The 17298-nt window shown below is 41.8% G+C and overlaps 1 protein-coding gene across 1 annotated transcript; it reads left to right on the top strand.

The window, feature by feature from the left end:
- Positions 1 to 1025: 1025 nt before the first annotated feature.
- LOC123504628 (histone H2A-beta, sperm-like) lies at positions 1026 to 1394 on the top strand. The gene has a single exon (XM_045255323.1). The coding sequence runs from the start codon at positions 1026 to 1028 to the stop codon at positions 1392 to 1394; it is 369 nt and encodes a 122-aa protein (XP_045111258.1).
- The last annotated feature ends 15904 nt before the right edge of the window (positions 1395 to 17298 follow it).

Genomic DNA, 17298 nt, shown 5'->3' with positions numbered 1-17298 from the left:
GTATGCCTCAAGTATTAAAGCCATCCAGTCATTACTACTACTAGTACTACTACTACTATTATTATTATTATTATCATCATCGTCGTCGTCGCCAGCATCAGCATCAGCAGCATCATTTATTAAACAATCCATGAAACAAACGTACTAACTATATCACGAACATCTATCTGATCAGGCTGAGCATTAGACAGTGTTATTTTATTTATTTATTTTTTTTTATTTACACCATGTGGGCTTTTCACGGGAATTTATGGGTTAAAGGGGATACTTTTTGTGGTACCCCTATCTCAAAGCCCACCCGCTAGGAAACCGTTGCCCCAAGTGAGGAAGCCCAACCTACACTCGGCCCGTGGACAGGATTCGAACCTGTGCGCTTGGAGACCCCACAGACCCCAAAGCACGCATGGTTCCACTGTACCACGGCGGCCCCAATTTGTCACATCAACTTAACCCTAAAGCATTTAAATAACAAATGAATGAATTTTTTTACGAAACGATTGCATATTTTTAGTGTTCAATATGCAAGGTGCCGATGAGTCAAATCACGTTATGTTTGTTTAGTATTTTGGTGAAACAAGTCCTTAATAGGCAGGTAAAGTTTAATCATTATTTATTACAGAGAGAGAGAGAGAGAGAGAGAGAGAGAGAGAGAGAGAGAGAGAGAGAGAGAGAGAGAGAGAGAGATAATTCTATATAGCAAGTTCAATTAATTTAAATGCCACACAGGAAACTACTATATATATTTCTTAACTATTTTCTTCTTACTGTCCAACCTCTTACTATCTCTCCCTCTTGTCTACAATGTATACCAAGAAGAAAAAGAAGTATGAGCCAATCAGGAGCCACCAAAAGCAAGACACGCGTCCACCAATCACATCACCGCTCGCACCGTCAAAGCACTGCTGCTTCCTGCTTCCTGATTGGCTACTTTGGTTGCTCGCTGAATAGTATATAAAGGAAGTGCAGACCTCGGATGGCGCCACAGATTCAGAAGTCGCGCTCACTTAAATTAACTGATAACAAGCATGCCTTGCAATGGACACGTCAAAAGGAAACGCACACTTTCGGAACGAGCTGGTCTACAGTTCCCCGTGGCCCGTGTTCAGCGGTACCTCAGGAGCGGCTACTTTGCACCTCGCGTCAGTGCCACAGCCTCTGTCTTCATGTCAGCAATACTGGAGTACCTATGTGCCGAGGTACTGGAAATGGCAGGCAAGGAAACGATGAAGCACAAGAGGGTGCGCATTACCCCGCGGCACATCTTCCTATCAGTGCAGAAGGATCAAGACTTGAGTGAATTATTCGAGTCTGTCACCATCTCCAGGGGTGGATATGTACCCGATATCGAGGATTACATCTCTCCAAAAACAGCGTCCTGGCACAGGACTCTATAAACTACTTTTGTCGTCTCAAACCAAAATTTGGTGACGCAATATCTTTCGAATGACTACATCTTAGAAAAAAAAAAAAAAGCTCCACAAGGAGCATATATTATTCAAGAGAATTATTATTGACAAAAAAAAAAAAAAATGAAATGAAGCAAATAAATGAACAAATATAATAATAATAATAATAACAACAATAATCACCATCATAAAAAAAAAAAAGAGACCAGTGTAAACCAATAGGCTATCATTGATCATGTACTTTGATTTGTTTCCCTTGAATGTTGTGAAATATCCTAATCTTTTCAATACAGCAACTCGTTATATTGGGATACCAGTAGTACGCGGGAAAGAAGTACTACAACCAGTCAATTAGGGTAAAAAGCCTATAATGCCGCATTCCAGTCAACCATCGCGGTAGTGTTTATCCAGGGCACAAAACGCAACTCAAAGGCGGATCCAATTAACCCCCTTCACTACTGGGACGCATTTTTATCATGAATTTTTGGTGATTAGACCATTTTATTGACATTAAGAAGGGTCTATGGAGCTCAGCAGATTAATGGCCAGAGTCTTCACTATTTTAATCCCCACATAAGTTTCTGAAGCTGTATAAAATCACCAAATGGTAAGTAGAACGAATAGGAAAACGCGTCCTGGTACTGAAGGGATTAATTAAAAGAGTAGCCAAGTGTGCGGCACCTGAACATAATAGACAAGCTGAATTCAAACTGTATCGAAAGCAGGAATACTATAGTGTTGAATTTAGTTGGTGCTTATGTACTAGTGACCTCTGAACCAACCTCAGCGCAGATATATGAATGGCTGTCTCTCGGCGCACAAAACACAGCAAATCTCCAAGTTTTTGCTGTGATTAACTGTGTTTCAAACATTTCGTGGCATTATTATTTGAAGTGTTTTATTACTAATGAGCTGATTTTAACATTCAAGTGTACAAAAGGCGTTTGACTGTGAGCATTTATGGAAATTTCTCTCTCTCTCTCTCTCTCTCTCTCTCTCTCTCTCTCTCTCTCTCTCTCTCAATCATGCAACAAATACTAATCATTGTGTAGTGTGGTGTTGCTTATAAAAGGACAAGAAACAGGTTCGCACGTTTCATCGCAATAATAGGCTACGCTTCCACCTTGAGAGCTAACAAATGACTCATCGGCAAGGAACAAGTTATAACCACCTTGATATTCAGTGCATGTTAGAGAAGCCTCGCATTATGAGTTACCGAAGCATGAAACACTGTTAATAAACTTTATACCTTTCCTGAAACAAAATAAATATCGTGTATGTAATAAAATGTTTAATGAATCATGCATAACTGTTTCTTATCAACATGCTTTGGTGAGATGATGAAACAGAGAGAGAGAGAGAGAGAGAGAGAGAGAGAGAGAGAGAGAGAGAGAGAGAGAGAGAGAGAGAGAGAGAGAGAGAGAGAGAGAGAGAGAGAGAGAGAGAGAGAGAATGGTATGTCCTAGAGGAGACGGAACTGAATAAGCCCATTAAAGTTAAAACAGCTTTACAGGCTAAATAAGTTACCATTGAAAGTTTTAAGATTGCTGCACAACCTGCTTGCGTTTGCCGTGGTATGAGAGTCTAATGTAGATAAATGAACACTTTCTACACTAAAAACTTGCACACTCAGAGAAAATATTTCCGTACACAGCAGCCAACCGCAATCCGGGGCGGTTGGTGGAGTGCGACAGTGACGAGTCTGGTCATTAAGCTCTCAATGGCAACAAGTAAATCCAGAACAGAGGGAAGTGGAGTCTTAAGATTATTGACGTGTAGGACTCGCCCACCAAGTTGCCAGAAGCACAAGCATGCAGTGAACAATACATTACCAAGACCAATCAATCCATGAGCCAAATAAAATGTGTCTAAACTTTATCTATGTGGTGACAAAATCTTGCTTGTCATACGCGTAGGTAATGTTTGTGCTGGTCACTGTGGCAACTGTTCGATGTACCCCAAGGAAACAATAAAGATATCTTGCCTTCCTCCTTCCTGTGTAGAGTGAAGAGAAGGTATCAGCACCACTCGATGCAGCTCAGCGGGCGCAATAAAGCAGCTACGTCAGCTCTGTTAGCCGGAAGCAATTTCTTGGTCGGCAGTCAGGGATCCTGACGCTGACAGTTTCTAGGCATTGAGAGAGAAATGGGTTAATAAAGTAAGTTGTATACTTCTTACACTGACCACCCAACGAAACATTTCACTCAGATTTCTCTAAAATATGAGTGATACTGAATGCTTCGTATTGAAGTAATGTATTTGCCAGAACACAATAGGATTACCTACAGCACCGTAGAGAATATTTTGTCACGCCATATCTACACTAAAATACTACTAAAAATAAAAGAACATTTTTTTCACAACGTTTGATATGAGCCACGAGAAAATACGCCAAATATTTGTAATGATTATTTCCTTTGAGGAAGATACACTAGTACCGGTGAAGATTATTGTAAAATTGATGCTCAAATGGAAAAAAAAAAAAGAAACAACTGAATTTATGAGTGAAGAATCACAAGTTTGGGAATTAAAGGTACGTAAATGAAAAACAAAGTACTCTCTCTCTCTCTCTCTGAAGATGAGTAATTGATAAAATAAATTGAATAAAGAAACAAATTATAAGTAAATGAAAGAATGAAACGTGAATTGCAATAAAACGGTTTGCTACTTTCTAAAAAAAAAAAAAAATACATTTCAAAAAAGAATAAAATCAATTACCAGTTAACACAAAAGACTACATCATCAGTACATTCTTATACAAAAGAAGAAACACTTACGCCTTCTGGAACGTAAATGTAACACCTTCCAACACGAAATGAGGGGAACAAATACGGAAGAAACATCGACCAAAGGAGGAAATAATCTTGGCCACGACCAAATGACGAGGCTTGACAGACAGGACACGCCATGCACCAAATATATAAAAGTTAGAGATTCAGCGAAATAAATGCCAACTTGAGGATGGTAAAACAAGAAAGAGCAGACACACAACCAGGAGGAGAGATGAGATGGGAAGTTTTGTCAGAGAGGTCCAGATTATACGACCAGTCAATAGATTGCAGAAGGTTGACGAGGCCTTTATACTGCAGTGGAGAGAGAGAGAGAGAGAGAGAGAGAGAGAGAGAGAGAGAGAGAGAGAGAGAGAGAGAGAGAGAGAGAGAGAGAGAGAATTTTCTTCGGGATTAAGACAGATACGAGGGTCTTACCACTGCCAAACAACACTATCGATCACACAACATCCTACAGACAGTTCCTCAGTGTTGTCTCTCACCAGGTGCTCTCACTAGGGCGGGATAAACCTACATACCTCAACAACTAACCCAAATGCTACCTGTAAAAAATAAGCACATGAATGAATGAATTTAATTGTACATAACACTAATTACTTTTTATATCACTGTTAGTCTTGAAAGCGAGTAAACAAAGTGGTAAATAAGTTCGCTTCAGAATCTCATTTGACGATTTTTCTCCTTTAAAAAAAACAACAGCAGCTTGTCACTCGTCGATGCTTCATTGTTGCCGTGACAGTGTGGTGGTATCCCTGCTCACCATGCACGTCATTCACACTGCGCAAAGGAATAGGAGAGCACAAGATAATGAGGGAAGCTGCAAGAAGTTATCAGATCCACACGCGGCAGTCCTTCATGATAACAGGATTCAAGTGTTTGCTATGCCGGTGGCCTGGGAATTGAGATATTGTCTGTACAAGAGAACACAAGATAATGAGGAAAGCTGCAAGAAGTTATCAGACCTACACGTGGCAGTCCTCCATGATAACAATATTCAAGTGTTCGTTATGCCAGCGCGTGGAAATCGAGATATTGCCTGTTATGTAGTCTGTAAGGCCGTCCTGCCCAGAAGAAATGACGTCGACTGCCTTGCAAATGGATAAACTAGGTTAGCTTAACCAGCTCGCTTGGTACTGTTTGGGTGCAAAACTAGAATTTTTTTTTTCTGTTGAGTGGAACTAAAGAATCTGACCAATTATGAACGATTCTCTCTCTCTCTCTCTCTCTCTCTGTGTGTGTGTGTGTGTGTGTGTGTGTGTGTGTGTGTGTGTGTGTGTGTGTGTGTGTGTGTGTGTGTGTGTGTGTGTGTGTGTGTGTTTTGTATTTCGACACAAACTGTTTATATACAATGAAGTAAATTATTTTATAAACTCTTGAAACTTTGTATTTATGGATCAGTAGGGATAAGAACAACAAAGTAAGATTGATTTTTTTTTTAATATTTGTGTAAAGGCTTAACTATGTGTTTGCTTTGAAGGAAGACTACGCAGTTTAGCTCCTCCGACCTCCTCGACCGCTCCCCCGCCCACTCCAATCCCTCATAGAAGAAAATATGAATAAAAAAGGGGATTAGTTGTGAATCAAGTATTAAGTCCCACCTGAGTTCATTCGGTCTGTCTTTCCAGATTTCAAAATATATTAAATTCGTATAAAATGATTTGGGAAACATTTATAACAACTCTGGTGTTAATACTGCTTCACCTCACACACAGATATAGGATATGCTTATGAATGTGAACAAAGAATATAATAAAAATGATTTTACTAGAAAAAAAAAACTCAATCCGCACTTATTTTTTAACTTCCACATTAATACATTAGATTAATTCCACATTTATGCATTATATAGCTACACACACACACACACACACACACACACACACACACACACACACACACACACACACACACACACACACACACACTTTCCTCTGTGCTGTGGGTAATTATTAAGTTAAACATTTATTTTTGTTGAAGTTGATAAATTATTTTTCATATATGTTTCTCATTAAGTCAAGCTGAGTCTGAACATTTTCACTGCGCAGCGTTTAGCAGGGAACTTCGAGAAAGATTTCACATTTTCAACTAATACAAATCTCAGCACACGACGTTTGGTGTGGTGTGAAACGAGGCACAGGGACGAGCAGTGGAAAAACAGGAGATGCAGCACTTTACAGACAAGATGTGGTGCAATGCTGTGGCTGCGAGACGTGATCCAGCACTGTAGGCACAAGACTAGTGCAGTGCTGTGGGAGAAGAGACGCTGTGTACAGTGCTGTGGCTGCGAGACGTGAATGAGCACTGTAAGGACAAAATTAGTGCAGTGCTGTGAGAGAAGAGACGCTGTGTACAGTGCTGTGGGTCCCAAGACGTGACGGAGGGCTGATGAGACAAGGCATGAAGTGGTCGTGGTGTCAAAGGGCTGTGGAGAGGCAATACTGAAGTGCCATAGCGAATCTATAGGAAAGATGAGGCACTGTGTGTGTGTGTGTGTGTGTGTGTGTGTGTGTGTGTGTGTGTGTGTGTGTGTGTGTGTGTGTGTGTGTGTGTGTGTGTGTGTGTGTGTGTGTGTGTGTGTGTGTGTGTGTGTGTGTGAGAGTTTAGAGAGAGAGAGAGAGAGAGAGAGAGAGAGAGAGAGAGAGAGAGAGAGAGAGAGAGAGAGAGAGAGAGAGAGAGAGAGAGAGAGAGAGAGAGAGAGAGAGAGAGATACATTCTAGGTCGGCTGGTAAGATAATGAGTAAGAAGAAAAAGTGAGTCAGTCGCATAGAGATCAAAACACACAGGGACTTAATAGAAACTCAAAAAAGAAAAGGAAAAAGTTATAATTTCATGTAGAAGCTTGACGTTTTTTGCTGGCTCGCTGTGCACAGGGGATTAATTAACTAATTCTGCCATTCATGCTCCCAGAAGCAAGTCAAACGAGAAAGAGAGGATGAAAGGATATCTCAGTTAATAGAATTCTCAAAGGCTTGAATCGATGACGGTCTTGCGTTTTTTTTTTCTCTCTTTTCTCTCCGTTTGTGGCTTTGAGATGTCACTTCTTGCGGCCATGACGGTGGCTAATGAACTTTCCTTCCCTTATGACCACTCCTAAGGCTGCTGCTGCTGCTGCTGCTGGGGAGACGTGAATACCTGGAAGCGCACTAGTGACAAGGTTTTTCGTGCAATTGAAGAGCTCATCTCTTTAACCTCTTCAGTACCATGACACGTTTCCATATTCATTCTGCTTACTATTTGGTAATTTTATGCAGCTTCGGAAACTCATGTGGGGATTGAAATAGCGAAGACTTCTGATCTCCATAGACTTTTCCTAATATAAATAAAATCGTCTAAACATATCCAAAACTCATGGTAAAAATGCGTCCCAGTACTAAAGGGTGTTAACCTCTTATGCACCATGACACGTTGCCATATTCATTCTGCTTGCCATTTGGTGATTTTACACAGCTTCAGAAACTTATGTGAGGATGAAAACAGTGAAGACTCTGGCTATTACTCTTCTGATCTCAATAGACCCTCTCTAATGTCAATAAAAGCGTCTAATCATATACAAAACTTGGGGTAAAAATGCTTCCTACTATTGAAGGGGTTAATCAGGCACTGCTGGTCATAGTTCCTGAGAATATCTATTTTACGAGGTAATTAAGTGATTATATATAGCACAACCACTGGAAGGTTCATTTTCTTCATTATTATCATTGTTATTATATTATTATTATCATCATTGTTACTACTACTACTACTACTACTACTACTACTACTAGTACTACTATTATATATCTCAACAAATATTTTTTCCACCGCTGCTGAGTGTGTTATCTAAATATTGCAATAATTTTTCTTTTGTTTAATAAATTTTTCCTGCCTTTTTTTCTTTATCATGTATATTTTTCATTGTGCGTTGCCTAAATATTTCGATCATTATTTTTCTTTTTATCAAATATATTCAGTCAATTTTCTTTTCACCATTTATATTTTTCTGGCACCGAATTAATGTGTGGCTGTAGTGTAATCATATCTTTTATCTACGTGTGCTTTGTTCTGGTAGGTTCTTGTTTTCTTGTTCCCAATATCTATTTATCTTTTTTTTTAGTCTGAGTCATTTTTTTTATTTAATTGTGCTTTTATTTGCGTGTGTTCTGTTTTCATGTATGGCTCAACAAATATTTGCATTTTTTCTTACGTTTCCTTTACAATTATTATCTGAAAAATATGTATTCTCTTTTTCTTTCATCAATTTTCTTGCCTTTTTTCATTATATATATTTTCACTGGCAGAAAATTAATGTTTGGCTGGACTGTATTCATATTTCATTTTTTTCTTTTCTTTTATCTACGTTGCTTTGTTTTGTTAGATTCTTTTTTTAATGTTCCCTATATCCTTTTATTTATCATTTTTTACCTTGACTTTTTATTTTTTTTTTCTTATTTCATTGTGCTTCTATTTGTGTGTGTTCCGTTTTGATGTACGGCCGAACAAATATTTGCATAATTTCTTGCGTTTCTTTTACAATTTCTGTTATATTTTCTCACTTTTTTTCTTCAACACATGTAAACTTTTTCATTTTTTTTACATTTTTTACTTTGCTGTGTGTGTGTGTGTGTGTGTGTGTGTGTGTGTGTGTGTGTGTGTGTGTGTGTTTTGTATCGCGTGCTTTTTTTTTTATCGTTTTTACATTTCTTTTATATTTTTTTTCCTTCACTATTTTTACGTGTGGTCGTACTGTGTGTTCCATCCATTTTCTTCTTTACATTCCTCTTTATATACATTCCATCGTTTTCTTTGTTTTTCATGCAACTTTTACATGTGGTTTTACAATTTATTTTTATTGTGTTTGTTTTCTTACTTTTCAGTTTTTTCTTGCAGGTATCTCATTAACGTGTGTGTGTGTGTGTGTGCACCCTCAACACACTGCGTCGTTCCGTATGAAATATAGAATAATTCCGTGTTCCATTTAAGGCATGAGTGGAACAGCCTTGTATTGAGAGGCCGACCACCAGCCAATGGGATACGAGTATACCATATCCTTGTATTGCTCGCCAAATAGAGATGTTTGGATGGAAAGCAACAATTTACCCCACTAGAAGCAATATATAGCGCTTTGATTAGCACTTCCATTAATTATAGAGAGTAAAAAAGGTAAGATTTAACCACTTTTTATATTGAGGGGGTGTTTGGAAAAGACTATAGAACACGAAAAAATGTCTTTGCTTCCCAACATTGTAAGTAATACCAGATAACCAACATTGGCTAGGAGTTGCAGCTGTGGCGAAAATTGCTGTGGTTTTGATGAACACAATTGCCAGTGATTCACAACATTTGTGGCTGTATCCACTATATTTAGGTAAAAAGTCACATTGTTTTAGTGGTTAGTGAACAAGGAAACGTGCCAAACAGCAGTGAAAGCGTTAAAAGATAAATAATAAAGAGTGTGACAGTGACCACGACCAGGACAACTTACTCCCTATCAAGAGGAGTCGTTCTCAGCAATTACAAAACAGAAAAATGTACAACTCAGAACGCCGCGGGTCTCCATATTAAACACGAGATTATTCTGAGTGCTCTGTTTGGTGCGAAAATGAGACAGTTTGGAGTTGGGAGAAGTGTCAGCCAACGAGGGTGCTTTTCTCTTACCACCTCTCTCCAATCCCGTCCTGACACCTCTCTCTCTCTCTCTCTCTCTCTCTGGTCCCTGATTCACTGGTGAGACCATCGCGATGAAAAATGTTCGCTGCTCTTTCGTTGGGTTTGATGTAAATAAATGACGATTATAGACACAGCACGGATGCGTAACTGAGGCATTAAATTTAACAAACATAGTGAATTGAACATGAAGCTGTGGTTTTATTCCTGGGACGTGTCTTGAGATGTGATGGTGGCAAATGTGGAGAATAGATTCCAGTGTCGGTGGTGGGAATTTATTCAGATGGCACTGGGACCAGGCGGCGCAGGAGGATGTAGGAGGACGAGAAGGAGGAGAAGGACAAAGCGATGAAGTACCTTTCTGGAAAATCCCTCGGGTAATATACAAATCCATGTACTAGAGAACCTGCGTTACCTTTCCTCTTTGTTTCAGTGCTGACGTAGGAAGACAGGCAACACAGATTTACGTAAGAATCAGTCTTTTTTCAGGGATACATTTTGATGATATAGATTTTTCCCGTTTCCAGGTACCATTGCTACACCAGAGGGTGGATTATGTCAGGTCATGTTAGCAAGAGAACCCTTATCCACCCTAGAGCCAAATACACACCGAGGGGCATCACCTGAGCGGAAGGCAACACCTGGCAGGTTTATGGCAGCGCCTCTTTAAGATCCATGATGACTCGCCTTCTATACCACATGCACCACCTTCTCCTCTGCATCACCGACACTCTTATGAATGAAATCTTTACGTTTAGGCTATATGGAAGGAAACATTGGAAATATGTCAAAAGAAACGTACTAATGAACTTATAAACGAGGCTTCACTTTTGTACGTTGAACTACGCGTATAAGATATTCACCATTTAGAGGAACAGTTTGTGCTATCATGATATACTTCTAATTCATTCATTTATTCATTCATTTATTCTCTCTCTCTCTCTCTCTCTTTTATTTAAACCAGACTACATATGTTGCAGACTGCCAGAGGCCTGAGACTACGGCATAGTTCAGGCCTATCTCTCTCTCTCTCTCTCTCTCTCTCTCTCTCTCTCTCTCTCTCTCTTTTCCGCCTCGCTATTCTTTAACACATTTTCATTAAATAGGAACTGATGCTCATAAAGGATGAACTTATTTCTTGTATAAAGCTGATTCAGAGTACAAAAAATATTAAGATGCAAATGAAAGGGATCTTAAAGTTTCTGTGCTAGCTATACGAGTATATTAATAACTCCTGTCACTTATATCTCACCTCAGCGCAATCCTCCGCCCTCCATATTGCATTGCCTGGGACTGTAGGCAGCACAGTCACGGCTTCCACGTAGATACGATGTCTAATATTGCCTTGAAATACTTGCCTTAATTGAATTCACAGTAGTGCTTGCTTTAGCTTCCAAAGTGTAATTGTTCCATAATCTGCACATGCTCACTGCCACAACACAACAGATGGTGCGTGCGTCCATATTAGACTCAAATACACACACACACACACACACACACACACACACACACACACACACACACACACACTCTCCTGACCTCACTCGGGTCGGACGTGTGACCTTGTGCGCTCTCGGGCAGCCACGGCCAGCCTGTTGGCCTCCCCCCCTTCCCCTTTGTATAAGTTATTAATAGGTTAATTAGTGCTCGCCATAGTGTTATAATACAAACAATTTTGGATATTATAAGTGAGTGCACGTCTGGACAAACAGTGAAATGAGTGCTGCAGTGCTAAGCTACGGACGCAATGCCCTTCTGCGCCGTAGACGTGAGGCTGGGTACCCTCCATCAGAGGTCATTCAACGCCTCAAAAACTTACAGTTATTTCGGAATCGTGGATCCAAGGGAGGAAGGAGTGTGGTGCGTCCCATTAAAGTGATCACATCTACCGTAAGGAAGGGCGGAAGGTTGAGGAGAGGAATACAAACACTTCGAAGTTCCGCGCGTGTGGTATAGTCTTCCCTCTCTCCTCCTTTCCAACGTGACATCACTGGCGAACAAGATGGACGAGTTGATAGTGTCAGTGAGATCTAACTGTGCAGACATTGTGGCGATCACGGAGGCGTGGCAGATAACTCCTGAGGTGTGTATGATTCAAGATTTCCAGCTGTTCCACCACCTCAGGAATCAACGCAGGGGGGGAGGAGTGGCCCTGTTTTGCCGCTCTGACCTCAGCCCCTCACACCTACACGTCGACGTCCCCGCCGGATTGGAGGCCCTGTGGGTGAGGGTTACCCCCTGCCACCCCGCAACACAGCCTCCATCATTGTGTGTGTTGTCTACCACCCTCCACGGGCCGCCACTGCACGGTTGCTCACTGATCACATCATCGAGACTGCTGATGCTTTACGGGTGAGATTTCCTGCTGCCAAGCTGGTAATCTGTGGGGACTTCAACCGCTTGGATATCAGTGAAATCCTGCACCAGCTACACCTCACCCAGGTCGTGGACTTCCCCACCCACCACCAGTCCACCCTCGACCTTATCATGACAGACCTGAGCCAGCAGTACTCGCCTCCCAAGCCACTCCCCCCCCCATGGGACGCAGCACCCACCTCTCCATCCTGTGGACACCCACCCCCCACCACCTCGGTTCCCAGGTCAACTGTCACCAGATCCCACAGGCCCATGCCTGACTCCGCCATGAGGGAATTTGGGCAGTGGCTAACACTTCATCCGTGGACCGAGGTACTGGAGGTGGAAGACGTCCACACAAAATGGCGGAACTACTTCACTACCACAACGGAAGCGTTCCACCACTACTTTCCCACCAAGGACATCACAGTAGACCCATCTGATGCCCCTTGGATGACGCCCTGCATCAAACGACTCCTTCGTCAGCGTGACAGGGCTTTCCACTCTAGCCCTGACCAGTACAGGAGTTTAAGGAACAGAGTTATCAGGGAAATTAAAAAAGCCAAGGCAAGCTACTACCCAGACAAAATTCACCATCTCAAGCTTACTAACAACAGACAGTGGTACGACAAGATTAAGTCTTTGTGTGGTTTACAAAAGCAAGCCTCTTCTCTTCCCTGTGTTTCACACCTTTCACCTGACAGCGCGGCCGAAGAGATTAACGGTCACTTCGCTGCGATCTGTCAGACACTCCCTCCCCTTCACTCCACTACTCTCCCAGCCTACCTCCCTGCCTCCTCCCCTCCACCCCTTGTCCAGGAGGTTGATGTTTACAGGAAGCTTCTTAAATTTAAACTAAACAGATCCACCACTCCCACTGACCTCCCCATCAAAATTTACAGAGAATTTGCCCCAGAACTTGCCACACCCTTTGCTCTATCATCAATGCCTCCCTTGCTCAACATTCCTGCCCCGATGACTGGAAGACATCTTACGTCACCCCCCTCCCCAAAATTTCTAATCCACAGTCACTGAATGATCTAAGACCAGTCGCCATCACCCCTATACCCAGCCTTATCTGTGAAGATTTTGTTTTCGACTGGGCCTATAACAAAATTTGTAACTCTATTGACACACAACAATTTGGCAATATTAAATCCACCTCCACATCTCACTACCTTGTCAGCTTCCTGGAATTCGTCCACAGCCACCTGGACAAACGCAACACTTCTCTAGCTATTGCTTTTGTGGACTTCAGAAAGGCCTTTGATCTTGTTGATCACACTGTTGTGATAAATAAAGCCATCACTCTGGGCCTCTCTCCCTACCTGATAGCGTGGTTGGCAGACTTCCTCACGGGAAGGCGTCAGGCCGTTCGTTATCAGGGCTCTGTCTCCTCTTTCCAACAGCTCACATGCGGGGTCCCTCAGGGGACCAAGATGGGTCCCCTGTGTTTCCTCATCCTTATCAACGATGCTCTCGTCCACACCCCCCACCGCTGGAAGTATGTGGACGACTGCACCGTGGGCGTACCCGTCAACAACACCAACCCAGACTTCTCAGCACTGCAGTCCACTCTAAACCAACTACAGACGTGGACGGAGGACAACAAAATGACCATCAACCACACCAAGACCGTGGTGATGCACATTTGTACCTCCACAGCAGCAGTTCCCCCTCCCCAGCTTTCTGTGGGCCCTCACTCCCTCCAGGTGGTCCGCAGCACCAAGCTTCTAGGTGTCTTGGTGGATGATCAGTTAACATGGAAGCAGCATGTTTCCAACATCATCAGGTCAGCCTCATATAAAATCTATTTACTGCGCCGACTCAGGTCCCTGGGAGCACCGGCAGATGAGCTGAGGGGAGTGTACCTCATCTTTATACTCCCTAAGCTCATGTACGCCGCCCCAGCGTGGTCCTCCTCCTGAACCTCACACAACGACAACAGCTGGAGAGGGTTCAGAGGAGGGCGTTCAGGGTCATCCTTGGGCCTGCCTACAGGTCCTACGAGGACGCCCTGACCTGCCTGAGTCTGCCGAGGCTGGCCACAAGACACCAGGAAGCCTTGGAAAAATTTGGGGAAGGACTGCTGCGTCATCCACGTCTCCGCCACCTGCTACCACCCGACGTGCCTCCCCCTGCTCGCGCCACCCGACACCATAATCGCGTGGCGCCTTTGAGAGCACCGCGCACGGATCGGTACCGACTCAGCGCGGTGCCCACTATTGTGCGAGCTTTAAATAAATAAGTGAATTTCTAGGTTAAGTTTATCCATAGTTAGGTTAAGCATTTTTAGTTCATTGTGGTAATGTCCCCCCCCCCCTGTACATTTTCAGTGTATTTTTTACATTGCCTAATTAATAAACCGTTTATTATTATTATTATTATTATTATTAGAGTAGATGGGTCTCTCTCTCTCTCTCTCTCTCTCTCTGTCTCTTAAAATAAACACCTTACTTCAAAACCACAAGTTAATCGGAAAGCACCAACAAATGTAATGGACATGATGACAGCCCTCAGCAGGAAGGAGAAAGCTTTCATGTCTCCATCAAGGAACCTTTCCACCAGTGATCTTGTCGCCTCGGAATAACCTCGTCCTCTCAACACTCACCCTGGGATCACACACTTCATCGCAACGACAACCTCCTCTGTACCAAACTGCTTTGTCTCCCGTCACCCGTACCCTGTGTATTATCGAGATTAAGTCCCCCACAGCATCTTTCTTCCACGCTGCACAATGGCTCCCTGTCCGCCCATCACCACCAGATTAGCGACACTTCCAGGAGATGACATGGCTTGTTTTCTTTCTTCCTGTGTCACTGTTGTTCTCATGACTCTCGTTGTGGTGTGCGTATATGTACACCAATATAATCAGCAGCATTTCACTAAGCGCTACACAGTAATGCCACTAATTGGAATAAGCTCTCTAATTATTGTAAATCCCCAAATTAGTTTAATTCATTATCTATATAACACACACAATATCTCTCTCTCTCTCTCTCTCTCTCTCTCTCTCTCTCTCTCTCTCTCTCTGTCTCTCTCTGTCTGTCTGTCTGTTTCTCTGTCTGTCTGTCTGTTTCTCTGTCTGTCTGTCTGTCTGTCTGTCTGTCTGTTTCTCTGTCTGTCTCTCTCTCTCTCTCTCTCTCTCTCTCTCTCTCTCTCTCTCTCTCTCTCTCTCTTTCAGTGAAGCCCATGATCTCAAAGCTAAGGCGTCAGAAGTCAGGAAATGCGTTAATTAATCAACTCGTCACAAGGACACTGTCACATCCTCTACACTCTTTATTAGTTTTTATATTTCTTTAACCGATATTTCATAGGAATGATTCACGACTTTCCCTTAAGGCAGTGGTAGTGGGTACGACATCTATGCATCTGAAGCTTTCCAAATTTCTAGTATGATTTTATATTGACGTGTATTCACTGAAATTCGTCGTCTTTTATGGAGAATAGGGCAGAGGAGACAAAGACAAAAGGAGAGACGCTGGCAACCTGGTGTGAGGCAATGGTTGGATCTCTAAACCAGTTCGCCCTCTCACCATCACCGCTTTCCAAAGACTCTAGTTAAAGATACTCGTGTTTTTGAGGGTATTTATATGGATTGGCAAAATTTCTAGTTTATCAAGAGAAGGTAATGTCTCAAGAACTTGGCTAGTCGTTTTTGTGGCCTGGAAAACTATCGTGGTGAGAGAGCAAGGTGTCTCTGAAAACGAACGACAGAGCGACTGCAATCATTGGCATTAGGCAGGTAGTAGATAGTGCCATATTCAATTTACCCATGGTTGTAGCAGGCAAGATGCATCACACAACGTTGTTTCTTGTGTTTAAAAAAATCCATCTTATATTCTTTTATTTCATTGACGTTCATGTTCATAGAAAAATAATCTATATCATGTTTTTGTACACGCATCAAACACACAAACACACACACACACACGATTGTGAGTCGAGCGTGCTAACCACTACACTACGCGGTGTGTGTGTGTGTGTGTGTGTGTGTGTGTGTGTGTGTGTGTGTGTGTGTGTGTGTGTGTGAGAGAGAGAGAGAGAGAGAGAGAGAGAGAGAGAGAGAGAGAGAGAGAGAGAGAGAGAGAGAGAGAGAGAGAGAGAGAGAGAGAGAGAGAGAGAGAGAGAGAGAGAGAGAGAGAGAGAGTGCCAATGCTTCTTTTCCTAAACTATCACTACAAAACAACACTGCAACACAACATTATCATATCATATCTGTTGTGTGAATTAATTCCTCATAATGTATTACTGAGATTATTAATTACGCCATAACGCAACGCAGCCACTACTACCATGCGCTATTGTTGATTAGGCTCCAGTGCAACAAACGACTATGCCACACTCGATAGAATGTAGATTTGATTCGAATGTGACGCAGAAAGTGATGCATACAAATATACGAGTGTGATTGGTGTGTGTGTTTTTTTTTTTTTTTTTTTTAACTTCATACTTCCGTTTGTTTAAATAAATTGTGGATGTGTTTGGTTGGTTCCATGTTTCATCGCCTCGTCTCTGTGGCTTCAAAAATTAGTCTCTCGTACCTGCAATGTTCATATACTGCATGTTTATTATATTTTTTTTTCTAATCAGTAGTAGTAATAGGAATGGTGGTGGTGGTATTATTATTATTATTATTAGTAGTAGTAGTAGTAGTAGTAGAAGTAGTAGTATGTTTTATTTTACTATTATTATTAACATTCTTTCTATTATTATTATTATTATTATTATTATCATTATTATTTTTATCATTATTATCACCATTATTATTGCTATTAACATGAACGAAGTGAAACACGTCACATGAACGAAGAATAAGGATGACAAATACAAACACAGAATGATGAAACTTGCAAAAATAAATAAACAAATAAATACAAAATAAATGAAAAGAATAAATGACCATGGCTAGAAAAAAAATATATACATAAGTTCGAAATAAAACAGAGGAGACATTTTACCTTTAGAAACGCGCCGGTCACGAAAATTTGGTAAAGTAAGACAAACTGGCGGAAGGGAAGTCCACACCGCAACAGTGGAGCGGCGGCTGTTTGGAGAGAACGAGTCCCAGCCGTGTCTAGGTGCAGTAAATGTATGGCTGACCT

Source organism: Portunus trituberculatus, chromosome 16 (genome assembly GCF_017591435.1).
Source record: "Portunus trituberculatus isolate SZX2019 chromosome 16, ASM1759143v1, whole genome shotgun sequence".
NCBI lineage: Eukaryota > Metazoa > Arthropoda > Malacostraca > Decapoda > Portunidae > Portunus > Portunus trituberculatus.
The sequence above is the reverse complement of the archived record's forward strand: the minus strand, read 5'-3'. Positions and strand labels throughout refer to the sequence as shown.